The following is a 15,627-nucleotide window of genomic DNA, read 5'->3' as shown; positions in this document are numbered from 1 at the left end:
TAGCAAACAAATAAACGAACAAACAAACAAAAGAAAAAAGCATACTTCTCTACCATGGTACCAATGTTCCTGCAAGCTTCCTCAGCAGCTTCTCTGAATGCAAAGTCAGGGTGGGCAACTTTCACAAAATCGGCCTGACACAGTAGAAGAAGAAAACAGTGAGGCAAAAAGACAAATTTTAAAAAATCCTGGCTTACAAACAAATCGTGCTCAAGCAGCTCCATTTAGGCTAACATTTATTTCTACAGTTCTATGCAATCAACTTGTAGAATTTACCCTTTTTTGTCTAAAACCTAAAGCTCATTGGAAAACTGTGCTGACAATTATCAAACCACACAGTGCCTGTGTCTTTCCAATAAATATCATTAATTCATACACTTCTTAAAACGTTTTAGTATAGTCTGTATCTTAGAGTCCTTACAACACAGAGCTACTCCAACCCATTTAAATGTCATTAAAAAAGATTTTTAAAACTAAAATTTCCAATTAAGAAGAAAGCACATCATCAAATGTGCAAAAAGGGTTTTTCAAACCCTTTATACTCTTGTACAGACCACCAAGTTATGCTTTGGTATCATTTCCTAATAGAAAGAAATACTGATTTTTAGTAAGTCTCCAAATACTCCAAATACTTAAGGGGGTTAATAAGGCTAGAAGGATGCTAAAGGAGGGTTGGGGAACTAGGGGCTTCCAGAATTGATGACATGAATTCAGGAAAGTTCTGGCATTGAAATGATAAAGAATTAAAAGATCAAGAATATATTTAATTGAAGTCTAGGAACACACTGAAGACATTCAGCATGATTTTACAGAAAGTACCTGCAACAAGCTGACAGTATGAAACACGACTGCAGTTTGATTGTAAAGGCAGTCTTAGAAGTGTTACATGCTTAAGATTTTTACTTTTTAGAATCCCTTGTTAAAATCCTGTATAACACTGACAGAAAAGGTGCTGAATCACAGACATCAAAATTCCTGACAACAGATAATCACCAAATTACTGCCAGACAGTTCTGTAAGCTGTGCATCTCTGAACATAAAAAACCCTAAAAACAGTATACAGGAGGTAATTTTAACTCAGCAAACTGATATAAAACTATGGCCATTGAATTCTGACATTAGTGTTTTACTTAGGTATTGATTGATTAGGCAGAATTAGGCATAGTCTATGCAAAACATAAGAACTAGTGACTTGACAGAGCTTGTAAGTACTTTCAGAAGGACAAAGTGCCTGGCACAGAAGATGCCTTAAATCTAGAAAAGAGTAAGAAACAAGACTGGAGAACTGAAAACACACAGAGACATTCAAATATGTAAATCCAAGTCAAAAAACTCAGTGACCTACTTACTAAGAACTGATTTCAGTATGAAGATTGGCCCTGCTTCCTTCAACCAAAGAATGATGCTTTGATAAAAGATGTATTTTGAAAGCAAACAGTTTCCCGAGAGAAGTATGAAATGGTCTATTAAACTTTATGTTTTGTGATACAGACTATCAGACCAAGTACTCTAAATCTGTGGCCCACAAAACCTACAATCTAGGAAATAGCTGCCTTTTTCTCATGTTAATAAAAAAGTGATACTCTTGAGTTGCATATGCTGCTTTTAATCTGAAAGTTCTTTACGGACCTTCACCTATAAATTATCATAGCTTAAAACATGTGCATTGCCACTCCAACTTTAACTCTGGAATCAAAACCCTCTTCTCCACAATATAAGTGATGCTGGAGAGCTTATGTATTAATATCACAGCAGAAACACAAGTATGATTTCATTGTTGCTTTTCTTCTTGTAGCTTCTATACTGTTTTTATATCTGTCTTAAAAATAACTGGACAGTTTGACAGGATTTATTCTTAGCTATCATTTGGTAAAAGCCTTTGTGAATCAGCTTAATTTTCTGTCTTAGCACAAAACTTCATGGAGCTGATCTGCTATTTACTGCAGTGCAGAAAATCACAGAACGGAACAACATGGTGTAAGCTCAGTCAGTTTAAAACAATTTATGTAAAAATAGAAAAAGTAGCTTACCAAGTCTGCTACTCTGCACAAGCTATCTGAAAGCTGATCAAAGATCATAACAGTCTCTGGCCCAGGTGGTGTTGAACATGCCTTCTGGACAAGCTGTTCTGATTCTTGCAATGCTTTGTCCTGTGCTTCTTGAAATCCTTCTGGACAGCTCAGTTCTGGAACACCAAACAGACCCTGCAGTGTAGAACACAATGAAAACATATTATTTTACTTTCCTTGATTTCTGCACCTTTATTTCAAGATTGAATTATCACTACAGCATTTTACCAAAATGACTCTAGCTAGCATATTGCAACACTTCACTGGCCAGCAGCAATGGGTATAAAGGGATTGCAGGCAATAGGGCAGTTGTCTGAAGCTCACTAAATGAGCCCCAAATACTGAATGCAGACCTCAAAGGAATGATCAACACAACCAAAAAAGTTTATGGAATGAACAGTTTTATTCCTGAAATTCCTACCAAGCCTGGCCCCGTCCCACAGGGCAGGTTAAACACTTCTTTGTGCAGATTGCACTTACGTTCTGCATTTGTTGAAGAGAGTTAGAGAGCATCTACCACTAATCAAACAAAATCAGTAATGCTAGCTGATAGAGGAGTTCCACAATGCAGACCTACAACAGTAAAAAGATTTCAAAGAATTACAGAATCTCCTGAGTTGGAAGTGATGTCTAAAGATTTTTGGGGTTTATGTGTTCTTCATGTATTTGTAGCTTTGCAGACTGTTAATACATAGTTATAATTTCTAGTACTTTTCCAGTTCTCTTTCTCACAGTTAACAAACTCTTACTGATGCATTCTTGAAATTCTGTTTAGTCTTGCCTGTTAGTTTAGCAAGGACACTTTCTTTTGTACCATGTATCATAGACATAATAAAATGCAGAGTTAGAAGATCGGGAGGGGGGCTCCAATGGGGCAGAACCCAGGAGGGAAATTACCTAACCAACTGCTCTTCTAATTAGACAATATCTGATAGGTATACTAATCAACTAACTTCATAAAAATTGTAGAACTTCTGTATCACATGTGCATATCGCCATGTTGTGAACCTTAAAGACCTTCAACTAAAGATTTGCTTTTATATTATCATTTTAACACTGTTTGAAAAAGTTCTGTGTTTTATTCCAGGCAACAGAAGGGACCCACAAGGATCCCTTGAGGTCCAACTCCTGGCTTTGCACAGCACCCTCCCCAAGAGTCACACCATGTTTCAGAGCACTATCCAAACACTTCTTGAGCTCTTTCAGGCTTGGTGCTGTGACCACTTCCCTGGGGAGCTGTTCCAGTGCCCAACCACCCTCTGGGTGAAAAATATTTTTCTAATTCCTTAATTTCATTTCAGTTAAAACAGCATTTTTTCAAGCAATACACTCCCTTTGCAACTGCCCAACTACAACATGAGTATCTCCTTACCTTGTAACTACAGCATCGAACAGTGAAAGGTACATGATTTCACACAACATCCATCCCTTCCCAAATTCAACCTCAGTACCTAAAAATCACTATGTGGATTTGCAAACCTGCAGTCCAGTCACTTCACAGTGCACTTTCTGCAAACTCTTTGTATTACAGCAGCCAGCTGCAGGTTTGCATATAGCTTGCAAGTATTTATCCAAATAAAATGAAAAGCTACAAATTGATGGCTTTTCTGTACATGGATATATTCTGAATTAAAAGCAACCCTTCAAGTAAGCATCTGGGACATTCTGAATTGCTTTTTCCTATTTTCTTTCTGTCCCCGTTGCTAAAAATACCTTCTTTTTTTGCTAAAGAAATAAAACCTTTTCTCACACTTCCCATATTCTAATTTATTCTTTGGGAACAGGAACTGGACTGAAGTGAACACTGGAAAAGGTATTTTTATATCTATACACACATGCACACAAACATAAGCGTACTTGTATCACAGCATCCTTGAATAATGCTTGCTGTGGAAGAGACTCAAGACTGCCCCTTCACTCAGATCCTCAGCCAGAGGATGCAATGTCCTGCAATGTCCCTGAGAGCTCCTGGCTTTGCTGCTGTCATCCACCCTCCCAAGTGAGCTCTTCCTGCACATGTAGTCCTCTGCAAACAGGAGGTATCTCCTCTTAGAGATAAATTAGCCATTGAACTCCTCTTACACATGATATCAAGTTTAACATAAAAACTTTAAAATTACAAAAAATGAAGTGTGGTGCAGTTCTCTCTGTTCTTTAATAGCAGTGGCTGGATGGCTGAAACATTATTCTGTTTGCTTAGCCTCAGCATTTACATCCTACCTGCCACAGCCTCTTTGTGAGCCTGAAATATTCACCTCTATTCCAAAAGAACAGTGGACCAAGTGAATCATCTGGAACACATTCCCTAGACCAGCCAAACGGACAATATTTAACTGGATTATTTCCTGAAGCAAGACTTACACCAGTGTGCTTGCAGAGACAGGAGAACCAGAAGAAAGGTTTCCCAAACAAGTGCCAGATTAAAAACAGAGGTCAAATTTGTCCTCACTGAATCCCAAAGTTCAACAGCTCCACCAGGCTGGGCACCACGGCAGGAACAGCTGAGCCAGCAGGCAAACAGCTGGATTTTCCAGCTGCAACTATTCTGTATGCACTGTGCCACCTTACCTTCTCCAGGCTTGATTCCCTGGACACACATTAACAAACGTCCCTGACTCACCCTAAAGAGATACGAACCACAAAACCCACGTGTCACCACACCAGCAAACAAATCCTTTTTGTAGCACACTCAAAAGGTCAAGAATAATGCCCAGGCAAGAGGATGTGAAGCACGGCCGGAGTGCAGTGGCACAGCACTGACCCACGAACTGGCACAGCCGGGGAGGGCTGGGGGGCAAGGGGCGGTGGAAGGGTAATCTCTCTTTATAGACATGGAAGGGTAATCGCTCTTTATGGACACATGGGCACCACTGAGGCTCAAAGCGTTTCCACTCGCAAGGCCACCACTGTCAAACGCTTCTGCGTCCAGAAGTCAGAACGTTTGGGTTTGCTAGAACGAATATAAACTCTTATTTAAAAAACAAAAAAAATTACTCCCAAACCAAAAGATTCCCTTAGAAAAGGCTCAGGCAAGCAGAGCGAAGCACGAGGCTGCCAGCAGCCAGGGCCGCCTCCCGCCGCAGCAGGCCCGGCCCTCCCCTCCGCCGCTCACCGTGTCCCTGCCCGCCGCGCCGCCGCGCAGCTGCTGCTGCTGCTGCTGCTTCACATCGAAGGCGCTGCCCACGGGGCACCAGCTGGTGCTGACGCCCCGGCCGCTCGGCCCCGCCGCCCGGCCCCGCAGCGCCCGGCCCAGCGCCGCGGGCAGCGCCCGCCGGCAGCCGCCCAGCATGGCAGAGCGCGGCAGAGCGCAGCGCAGCGGAGCACAGCGGGCCCGGCACCGCCAGGCCGCACGATGCCCGCTCGGCCGCGACCTCCGCGCGTCCGCGCCGAGGGGAGGAGCGGCAGCGGCAGGCGGAGCGAGGCGGAGCTCTCACCGCCCCTCGGCCCCACAGCTCCGCCTTTCCCCGCTTCTCCGGGTTCCCGGTGCTCACTCCGCCCGCCCGAGTTCCGCCCGGCTCCTCAGCTCCACACCCGGCCCCACCGGGGCCTTTGCCAGCTGAGATGTGTCCTACACGTGCTCCAGTTAAACCTAAGGCCATTTTAAATCGGGTTTTCTGGTCTAGATGTTGCTGTGATACAAACTTACGGCGTGTGGCTTACGGGGAAAAACTTCCTCTCGCTGAAAAATTCACGGAGCCCTTTCCTCCGCCTCGGTGCCCTTGTATCTCACTCGCTGTCATTTGAGAAGTGCAGCTGTTCCTCCTGAGTAAACCCACTGCATCCTTTTGGTTTAGGCTCTGTGATGCACACTCGGGGTTCAGCTACTGTAGGGACATGGCCACATTCCCCTGGGCACATTGCCTGTCCCCGCGGGATCCAGGTGTGCTGGTGAGAAACCAGGCCTTATGCTCCCAACACTGCATTTGCACTGGATTTCATAATGCTGACCCATCTCCACCGGCATCTCTGCCTTATGCTCTTCTAACAGAAGTGAATGAGACTTCCCAGCATTTTTTTTATTATTATTATTGAGTTTTAGAAGAAAAAGGGAGGGGGGGAAGAAAAAAATAAAATTCTGGGGAAAAAAACACCAGAAATTAATGTTTTATGGCACAGGAAGTATCTCTAGATATCTCTGGCATGGCTGCTTCAGTGTTGATTAAATATTATCTTTCATCTGGGGACTGTTTTGCACCAACTAATTCTGAAGTACAGAAGCTTTATGCTATATTTTTGCACTGGGCTTGAATATCTGCCCACATCAGAGAATCCACATGGCACTTCCTCCTGTCACTCCATTTTGCTCCATTTCAGACCTGTGGCTACACAGAGAGCAAAGAATCATATTTAAAAGCTCTAAAACCCACACAGCTACAATGAAACTTGCTTGCATCACACAGCAAGCAGCCCCTGTAGAGGTATCAAACTACACTCATTTCTAGTTTAGAAATTATTTTAAAGTGGTTGGATGCAAACTAACCAAGTTTCAAGTCCATCTACACATGCCGCCTTGGAAGATACAAACTGTCTTGGAAGTAACTGTTGCTTCTTTTTTATAGAAGATGTCAGAGACCCACACGACTTAATTCTGGAACTTCTGTCTTTTATTTCATCCCACTTTGTTTTAAAACATTTGTTCTTCAGAACTGGAGTACACACCCCTGTGAATGCCTGCAGTAAGTCACCAAACCACTAATGTGTTAAGCCCAGCACTGTAGATTCTGAAGAGCTGTCCTCTCTGGTGCAGAAGGTGTTCCTGAGCCCAGCTGTCTGTTTTCTGTTGAATCCAGTAGAAATTGTCCAGCAGATAAAAACCTTCTTAGGGAGGGCTGAAGGGCACAGCCATGCAGCATTCAGGGATAACATGGATTTATGGGGTGGGCTACAGCAGTGGCTCCAGTTGGTCTGCAGTGCTGAACAGGAGGAACCCAGAGAAGGTGGTATCGTCATCCCCATCTGCAAACAGCCCATTGAAAGCCTCTCCCTGGTGGGCCTGCAGCCACACCTCATCTCCCCGCTGCAGCTCGAGGATGGCAGCTCCCGAGGCCTGGTCCTCTCCGCTCTGGTACCTGTCCACCGTGTGCAGCATCTTGATGCCGTTCTTAACGAGAGCTACTCGAACGTTCCTTGAGTAGACAGTGATGTGGTAGGTGAAGTAGTAAACACCGGGGTGTTTGCAGGTGAATAAGCCAGTAGCTGAGTTGAAGTCATTCAGACTGTTATACAGCACCTTGTCAAACTTGATCGGGCGGTTCGGAGGGGGAAACTTGGTGGTGGCTGTGAGGCCAACACTGAAAGCACTCCTTGGCAGGACTCCTGGGGCACCTACGTTCCCCTTGTCTCCTCTGTCTCCTTTCAAGCCTCTTTCCCCCTGAACTCCAGGATTACCCTGTGGCCCTATACCTCCAGTATTACCTTTAGGACCTGGATTACCAATTGGGCCAATCGGCCCTGGGAAACCAACTCTTCCAGGATGGCCAATTTCACCCTTTGTCCCCTTTGGACCTATGGGTCCAATGTCTCCTTTTAACCCCTTTGGTCCTTGCAGTCCCAGCTCTCCCTTCTGACCTTTGTAACCAACTGATCCTATAAATCCTTTTGGTCCCAGTTTCCCAGGTGGTCCTCTTTCTCCTTTATCTCCTTTGTTCCCCTTCTCTTCAACAGTCCCATTGGTTCCTAAAGAAAAAAAAAGGCAAAAACAAATAATAAGAAAAACAAAACAAAACAACCCAACAACTTTCTTGTGATCTTCCATTGGAAGGCACAAATTGTGTTTCAGCATGAGGAACTATATGTGCAGGTGTGTGGCACTACTGTACATACTGTGCTCACTGTACACACAGTTTCTCATACATTTAAGTGCAGGATAAGCACAATATCTGAAGAGCTTGTTATTTTGTTAGAAAACAGTTGCTCTGGCTGACAGCAGCAAGGACAAGCTTAGAGAAAGGAAGGTTGTCTATGGGCTGATGATGACACTGACAACTCACATCATGTCATGCAAAAGCAGAATCTGTCCAGAAACTTTTTTAAAGCCTTTGGTGTACCAAATGGGTGAGATGGTTCACAATTTAATCAGAGGAAGGGTTTTGACAACACCCTGAACTTGCTTATCACATGTTTCTGTAATTTCTACATGATGGAGCTTTTCTTGGTTTACCTAGATTGCTACTGCAGCACAACTAAAGGATTTTGTCCTGGTTACTTGCCACCCCATGCTTCATTTATCCTCCCTCCACTCTTGGTCTGAACATCAAAGCCTTCAAAAATCCTCCGGTTGCTGCACAAGGTTTTGAAGGTGAAGATATCATTATGTGAAAGGCACTTTAGCAGTTGATACATAAAAAACACCATAAAGAACATATGTTCAATCAATCAGGAAAAGAAACTGATCATGTCTGCCACAAGGGCCTTTGGCTTCTCATGTTAGGAATAATGCTGTTTGTACAGTTTGCTGTTCTTAATTTACAACAGAGAGAATTTAACAGCAGCAATGAACTGAAAATAGATGAGATCGTATGATGGGTTCACAAACACAAGGGTCTCAGTTCACAGACAAATATTAAATTGAAACACTTTTTCTCTGACCTTGTTCACCTTTCTCTCCATCGACACCATCTTTTCCTGGTCTGCCAGGAACTCCTGGTTCACCTAGTACAGAAATAAAAAAAACACCAGATTTTCATTACACAAATAACCAGAAAACTTGGGAAGAGTCCTTTTTAATCATTCCTCTTCAAGCCTGGTCAAACAGTAATGTAAAGTGTACACTTATTCCTGACTTTAGTGGCTGCCACTGCTGGTACTTTTATGGAGAGATTGACAAAGAACACAAACTTTGCCTGAGGATGGTGCTTTTTGGATTCAGAAGGAATCTTTGGCATAAAGAGGTGAGTTATTGAGATATGTAGAGTTGCTATGTCCTGGTGAGGATCACCAATGTGAAAACCTCTCTTTGTTGCCTCCATCCATGGAAATGGAGTGAGGAAGTCACATCCAGCAAAACGCATTTCAGAGCCTAGCAGTGAAACAAGCACATGGTTTAGTGGTGGACCTCAGCAGTACTGGGTTAACAGTTGGACTTGATCATCTTAGAGGTCTTTTCCAAAGGTATTAATTCTGTGATTTTATGAACAGTAAATTCCTACCTCAAGAAGAGATATGTGCAGGAGTTTGACCAATGGTAATGAAATATAGTGCAATAATATTGCCTGTGGGCTGAGGAAGGCATCACCCTCTTTGACCTCTGTACACAGCATGACATGGACTTTCCACTGCTCTGAAGAGTGCAATTATAGAAGTTACTTTTGTAGTACATATGTAGTACAGATGAACAAAATATCCATAATCAAATAACTGGATTTGCATCCAGAGTGCAGCAACAGAAGAAAAAAAGAGTTGGGATTTTTGTTGTAACCATATTCCAAGAGTATCTCTCCAGCCATATGGACCAGAGAACAGTTCTTTAGCAGTTTTCTGCTAAAGAAAAATTGGCACATCCCAGCAACTGCTGAAATTTCATTGACTTGGTAAGGAACAAAATTAAATCTCATGTATTAAATCACAAATATGTATGTACATAGAGTATAAAGAATGGTACTTTCACCCCACTTTGTTCAAACAAAAAATAGTAAAGTCATCATAACAGACTAATTTAGGAAAAACAGTTGGGGACTTTATCAGAATCCAATCATATCCTGTGATAATTCACTGGAGTGAAGAAAGGGCCTTTATAAGGTAAATGAAAATAAGAAAGCTTTAGATTTTCTATTTTTCAGACCTTTCTGGAACCCTGCATATAGAGAAAGAGGGCAGTTAAATGTATGTCCCTATTAAGATGCTAATGCAAATCTTTGTTTCTTTCTATATTTTAAAAGGTGATGAAGTGTTGTATGTCCACATGCCTCCAGATTTATCAGCTTGTGCAACCCTGGCCTTGATATTCCAGCATGGATGCAAGGGCCATCATTAACCTAAGGCTTAAAGTATTATGGGGGTGATTAGCTTTAGGATGCTGAGATTATCTCTGGCTTTGATATCTCACACAAATCTCTATTATAGCCTGCTGGAGCAGACCTGAATCCTACATTGTTTTTCAATAGTCTCCATTGCTGAACTTACTCTAGTGACTCTTGATTTACAGCAAGTAGGCACACTCAGAATCAAGTCCTACAAATGTAAAATTTAGATAAGAAAAAGAAATCTTCGTACCACTGCATACTTCCTGTTGCACCAAATTAGGCATCAGTTGTTGCTTTTTGTGTTTACTGGGCTTGAAGCTCTTTGCAGAAATGTAGTTTCTATTTTACAGGAGTAGAAATAGGTTTGCAGGCTTTAAAATTTTTAAATAGACTTGAAAATATTCCCACTATAGAAGGTAAAGCCTTTTTTCCTTTTGATTTTATCCCATGAACCTGACATCTCCATAGTATTTGCTATTTTGCTTGCATTATTAAACATATCTTTATATTTTCTTCTTCAAACAGGTAAATAATAAATGTCTGAAATGTTTTCTGAAGGCTGGGCAGAACAATCTCATTCATGCAGAGTAACTACAGACAAATTTGAGAGTGAATGGCATTGCATTTGATACATTAAATCATTCATTCTGAACGAAGTACCTGTATCTCCCTTGCTGCCTTTTGACCCGTCACGTCCATCACGACCAGGTATGCCGTTGTGCCCAGGATTGCCAGGGATGCCAGGATACCCTTGGGTGCACACGTCCTGTTTTTGTGTTTCTCCTGTGCTGACTACAATGGCCAGCAGTACAATCCAGCTTTTCATTCTTTAGACAGCTTATATGACTTTGACTGAAATGTTTAAGAAAGAAAAAGTACATCTGCCTAAGTCCACCTTAGAAGGGAGTGCAGGGTGGTGGAGGGAGGAAAATAAGGAAATGGGTTTTCACTGTGTCTATTTTTTTATTTTATTTATAAATTCTATATAGCATTAATAACAGTCCTAGAAACTACTGAATGCTATTTAAAAGAATTATTTAATGGCGATATCGGTCATAGCATCATTACACAGTTAAAACATTAGCTTTGCACAATTCTCCATCTGCATTTCTCCCTACACCTAATTGCGACTGCATATTTGTACCTCTCATCTCCTAGGAAATGGTGCCATGGGAGGTAAACAGGCAATTCAATCCCCTCATTCAGCACAAAGCAGTCGCCTTTTTTTTTTTTTTTTTTAATTGTTATTCACTGGAGTTAATCCCCTACTGGGTTAATAAGTTGAATGACCTCAGAGGAGAGGTCAGAGCCAGAGCAGAGTGAGATTAGGACAAATGTGTAAGGGATCAAATAAGAGAGTTTTTTGGCAAAAACAATCTTTAGCTGGGTTCTCCCAATTCATGTAACTTTGCTACTAAAAGTCCAGCTTATATTTATCTTTTCACTAGACACAGTGATTCCCTCCTATATAATGCCTTTTAATATAGGCCTATTGAAATACATTAAGACTTAATTCTGGACACAGCTGGCTTAATTGAACGTAAGAGCAATTGTTGGGAAAAGATTAGACTGAGGAATAAAAAGCAAGTAGCAACAAAATTAGTACCTGTTTTATTTGGAATTAATATCCATAAATGTCTAACGCACAGAAGCTTCAGCTATATAGCTTAAGTACTTGTACTGGTAAAAGTGATTATTAGAATGAGTAAATTTTACACAATTTGGAATTGGTTCTTTCATTAATGAGGAGTAAGATCAGTATTCCTTTTGAAAAAACTGTCATTGAATAAAAAAGTAATGTCTTCTCTTTAATCTCTTTACCATCATTTCTCACTCTCATGAAAAAAATGCACACAAGTACCATGTAGAGAGACACCAGTATGTCCTCAATAAGAATAATTACACCCTTAACCTAGTTTATAGAGTAAGACTTTAATTTTGGGACATGTTCTTTAATATTTTTATTCTGTGTTCCAAAAAGTTCCCCATTTTGCTACCATTGTTAGAAATTATTTATGGTGTCTCTGCCAGTGGCTTTACTCAGAGATGTTTGATCACACACCAGAAAAATCCCACTTTGTCTGCTGCTCCTGGTTGGCACTAAAGAAAGGTGAAAATAGATAAAACTTTTGCTACTTCTGAGGTATATAAACATTTTCTGCCTCAGTCAAAGGACTGCAGAAGAGTGCAAAAGGAAGGAGTGCTCTGTATGACACTGTTAGGATGTGATGCATCCCATGGAGAAGTTTGACAGTCCTCAGCTGTCCGCTTACAGAAAACCCATTCCCAGCTGTCTAAGGAAGCATTTCTTGCCTAAAGAATAGACAGTTTTGTCCCCATCCATGCACTCCACTCCACAAGCTGACATCAATATCATCATCACATATATAGGACCTTTGTTCTTACCTCATTCACTTGGCACTTGCAGTGTTCTTGGGCATCTTTAAACTGAGTGTAAAAGCTTCATGTAAAGGCATGCACACTCAGATATGTGCCTTGAGGACAAGCACTTGTTTGGTCACTAAATTCTCAAAGGTCAGTGATTTAATTTTGAGAGCTGTTCAATAATTAAAACAGAGGTTTAAAGTGGAATCTTTCTATTTATTCCAATACTAAGCTGAAGTGCTCTGTACTTTGGCTTTTACTGCTGTTACATAAAAGAAAATTGTTAAAATGGATTAACAAGGCTTTGATTTCCCTGTTCCTTTGTACAAATACATCATACAAATGTTAGCCTCTGACAGCTTGGTTGATTTGTGGGATGGAAGGCGTGTCTCATACCATTATTGTGCTGCTAAAATATGTAATTAAGTTTGTTTCTGAATCAGGTAATTTACAATGGATTTAGGGATAAAGACTGTACAAATTAAAACTAAAAATGCTGAGAACATGGCATTACAATTATTAGATGATTGTGGAAAAGAGGTAACAAGGTTGAATTAAAGTAAATAAGTAGAATTACAAAGAAAGTTTTTAATGTGTAATTATCAGGCTTCTTATCTAGCTATTCAAGCAACTGTCAAAGCTCTTGGGCTACTAAATTATATATTATTGGTAACTAATTTGAAAAAGCCATAACTCAATTCCTAACTGTCTTCTTAAAACTACTGAAACTGCTGCTGTCTAAGGAGCAGTGGAAGTGAACCGAGCTTATCATCAACTCCCTAAATGGTGATCATCACCAGTGAAGGATAACACCAAAAGTAGCAGGAGTTAATGTGTTAGAGGAAGCGACCTTAATTCACCCTTGTTGGTTCATGTGCCTGCACACAGTGTCTGAGGGTGTCACCACGCTGCAAAGGTGTGACACCTGTGCTCTGCACATATCAAAGAAAGTTCCCTCAGCACTGCCGAGAAACGAAGTTTTCCGTAAAATCTTCACCACCACCCTGTGGCGACACCAAAATACTGCAATTGTTGTGGTGCCCTGGCTTGAACCCTGGGACATCGTGTGCACGGCTCTCGGAAGAAATGTGCAGCAGTTCGCTGCTCTACTTGAATGAACTTCTGCAGCCAAATTAACCTCGCTGCTGTGATAATTGAGAAGAAACGAGAGACACAACGAACAATCCTTTTCTCTTGATGCTTAAAATATCATCTGAAATTTTCTAAGACTGCTTATCCTCAGCTTCCTCTCTTAAAAATTTGAGTCATTAAAAAATAGCCCACCCTGCCAGTTAAGAATAATGTCATTCATTAGTTAGCTCTATTAGTTACCTTGATGGACTCTGCTGTTAGTCTGGTCTGATGCATTTTTAGCAGACAACCAAGAAAACTGCTGTAGAAATAGCCTTGAAGGCAAATGTTTCCTTCAGCTGCTTTTTAGTGCCTTGTCTCATCACAGAATAATGCCTTGAAAAGAATTACACAGGAGCAAGAGTTCATAATTTGCTCTTAAAAAACATTGCATCTGAAAGGCAGGAGATGCAGGGGTTTTTAGATTGATTGCTGCACTAACCACCTTTGTTAGATGAATATGACAGCAATGACCACGGGATGGATGGTTAATTAGATACACCTGACCTTATTAGCAGAGCAGCTTCTAAACTCTAGTTCAGTGAGTCAGTATCTCTAAAGACTGGGGTGTGCTTATAGGAAGAGGCCATAGTGTACCTGGGGCTCCTCCTTTCCTCTTCAGCAGTTTCAGCTTTCCTAAAATCCTTGGGAAAAACAGTTGATAAATCCTACATCATCTTGTGTTTCTCTTTGGAGAAAAACTCAGCCCTTCAAAAGCAGTGGTATTCCTTCCTCTGCTGTCCTCTGCCCTCTCAGATCTGCCCTTCTGAACTTCACTGACGTGACTCCAGTGATGTGGATGGACACCTTCTAACTTCTGCTTGTCTGCAGAGTGGGTTGGCTGCTATTGAAGGTGTCCCACTCTGAACGCTTAAAACAGTAAAATGACTCAGATAAAACATTGTTCAGGTGTCATTCAATCACACACACCCAAGATGTACAAAAGAAATGCAGGATGTAATGTAAACAGAGGGAGGGTGTGATGGATGTGGGTCACTTGTCTGGTGCAACCTTCTGTAGGTGACAGCAGAGACATTTGGGGGTGCCACATGGCGTCTATAAAGGAGATGTGGGTGTAAACACATGTATACAGACACACACAAACACACGTCTGTTTTTTAAAACCAGATAACCAGCCTAAATATGTAATAGTGGCAGTTGAGTTCTCAGCTGTAGGCACTGGACAAGTTCTGATTGCAGTGAACTAACAGAGACTTAAGATTAACAATAACTCTGTTGTGCTGACAGTTTATACAGTTTTGTCATATTCTCACAATTACATCTCATGTAATTAGAGTAACTAAATTTTGTAAAGCATTTTGAAAAACATTTATTTGTGTAAGGAGTATTTGTGTACTTTCCTTAAAAGATATGTGGTGTGCTGTTTTTCATGGCTGAGTTTTTAATTTTTCCTTTGATTCTGAAACATGAAGAGGCCCGAGTCCTTGACTCTGTTACCAAGCACAGGTCATTATGCAGGCTTTGGAAAAAACCCAAACAAACAACAACAACAACAACAAAAATCGAAGACAACCAGTGCTATTTCTTTGCAAACTAAAAGCTCCATCTGATAGATCAGCTCTCAAAGAATTTAAAAGCTGATAGTACAGAACGATCTACAGGATTTAGCCTGACTGCCCAAGCATGAAATAAAGTGCACAAATGAGCTCACCCTGGCTAGATGAACCACAGGACCCTTAGAAAGCCTATTGATCGCAACATCCTACTCGTGTTTGTTGAGGTTATGTTTTCCTGTCATCCAATCGATCTCACTAAGTGCTCAAACTGTGCCTTTCATGTTAATGTTGGAGCACTCAGTGCACATCCCACCACAGCGGCAGCCGTCTCGGGAGGCCTGAGAAGCTCTCATCTTTGAGGCAAGCCAAGAAATTTAAGAGCCTGGACATAGTAAAGAGGGGTAAAGAATTAGCAAACCAACTATTCTGCCAGCATTTGAACTCACCAAACATTTCTGATGATTTCAGCAATGTATGTTATTTTGTTAAAGCTGATCTGTCTCAGCAAAATGTAATTTTGGACACAGCCTGGAACAGGAAGGACACAGGCACACCTTTCAGATG

At 41.3% G+C, this 15,627-nt stretch overlaps 2 protein-coding genes across 3 annotated transcripts in view; both read right to left on the bottom strand.

Annotated features, from left to right (window-relative positions):
• Nucleotides 1–5,441, bottom strand: part of MIPEP (mitochondrial intermediate peptidase) — a 68,456-nt gene extending 63,015 nt beyond the window's left edge. Inside the window, exons 1-3 of one of the 2 annotated variants that reach the window (XM_085062819.1) lie at nucleotides 5,182–5,441; nucleotides 2,031–2,204; nucleotides 46–134 (exon numbers count right to left, since the gene is read on the bottom strand). In XM_085062819.1, the coding sequence (XP_084918945.1) occupies nucleotides 46–134; nucleotides 2,031–2,204; nucleotides 5,182–5,358 (440 nt within the window). In that variant the 5' untranslated portion in view covers nucleotides 5,359–5,441. The remainder of the gene's footprint in view (nucleotides 1–45; nucleotides 135–2,030; nucleotides 2,205–5,181) is intronic. The other variant, XM_085062829.1, reaches the window with a different exon arrangement.
• A 1,214-nt stretch (nucleotides 5,442–6,655) lies between these two features.
• On the bottom strand, nucleotides 6,656–14,563 carry LOC146444866 (uncharacterized). Its single transcript, XM_085062807.1, has 4 exons — nucleotides 12,437–14,563; nucleotides 10,691–10,882; nucleotides 8,658–8,720; nucleotides 6,656–7,745 (listed from the first exon to the last, which is right to left on the bottom strand). The coding sequence occupies exons 2-4, from the start codon at nucleotides 10,854–10,856 to the stop codon at nucleotides 6,952–6,954; spliced, it is 1,023 nt and encodes a 340-aa protein (XP_084918933.1). The 5' UTR covers nucleotides 10,857–10,882; nucleotides 12,437–14,563; the 3' UTR covers nucleotides 6,656–6,951.
• Nucleotides 14,564–15,627: the final 1,064 nt, after the last annotated feature.

Source organism: Lichenostomus cassidix, chromosome 1 (genome assembly GCF_008360975.1).
Source record: "Lichenostomus cassidix isolate B80296 chromosome 1, HeHo_3.0, whole genome shotgun sequence".
Taxonomy (NCBI): domain Eukaryota; kingdom Metazoa; phylum Chordata; class Aves; order Passeriformes; family Meliphagidae; genus Lichenostomus; species Lichenostomus cassidix.
This window is presented reverse-complemented; position numbering and strand designations above follow the sequence as displayed.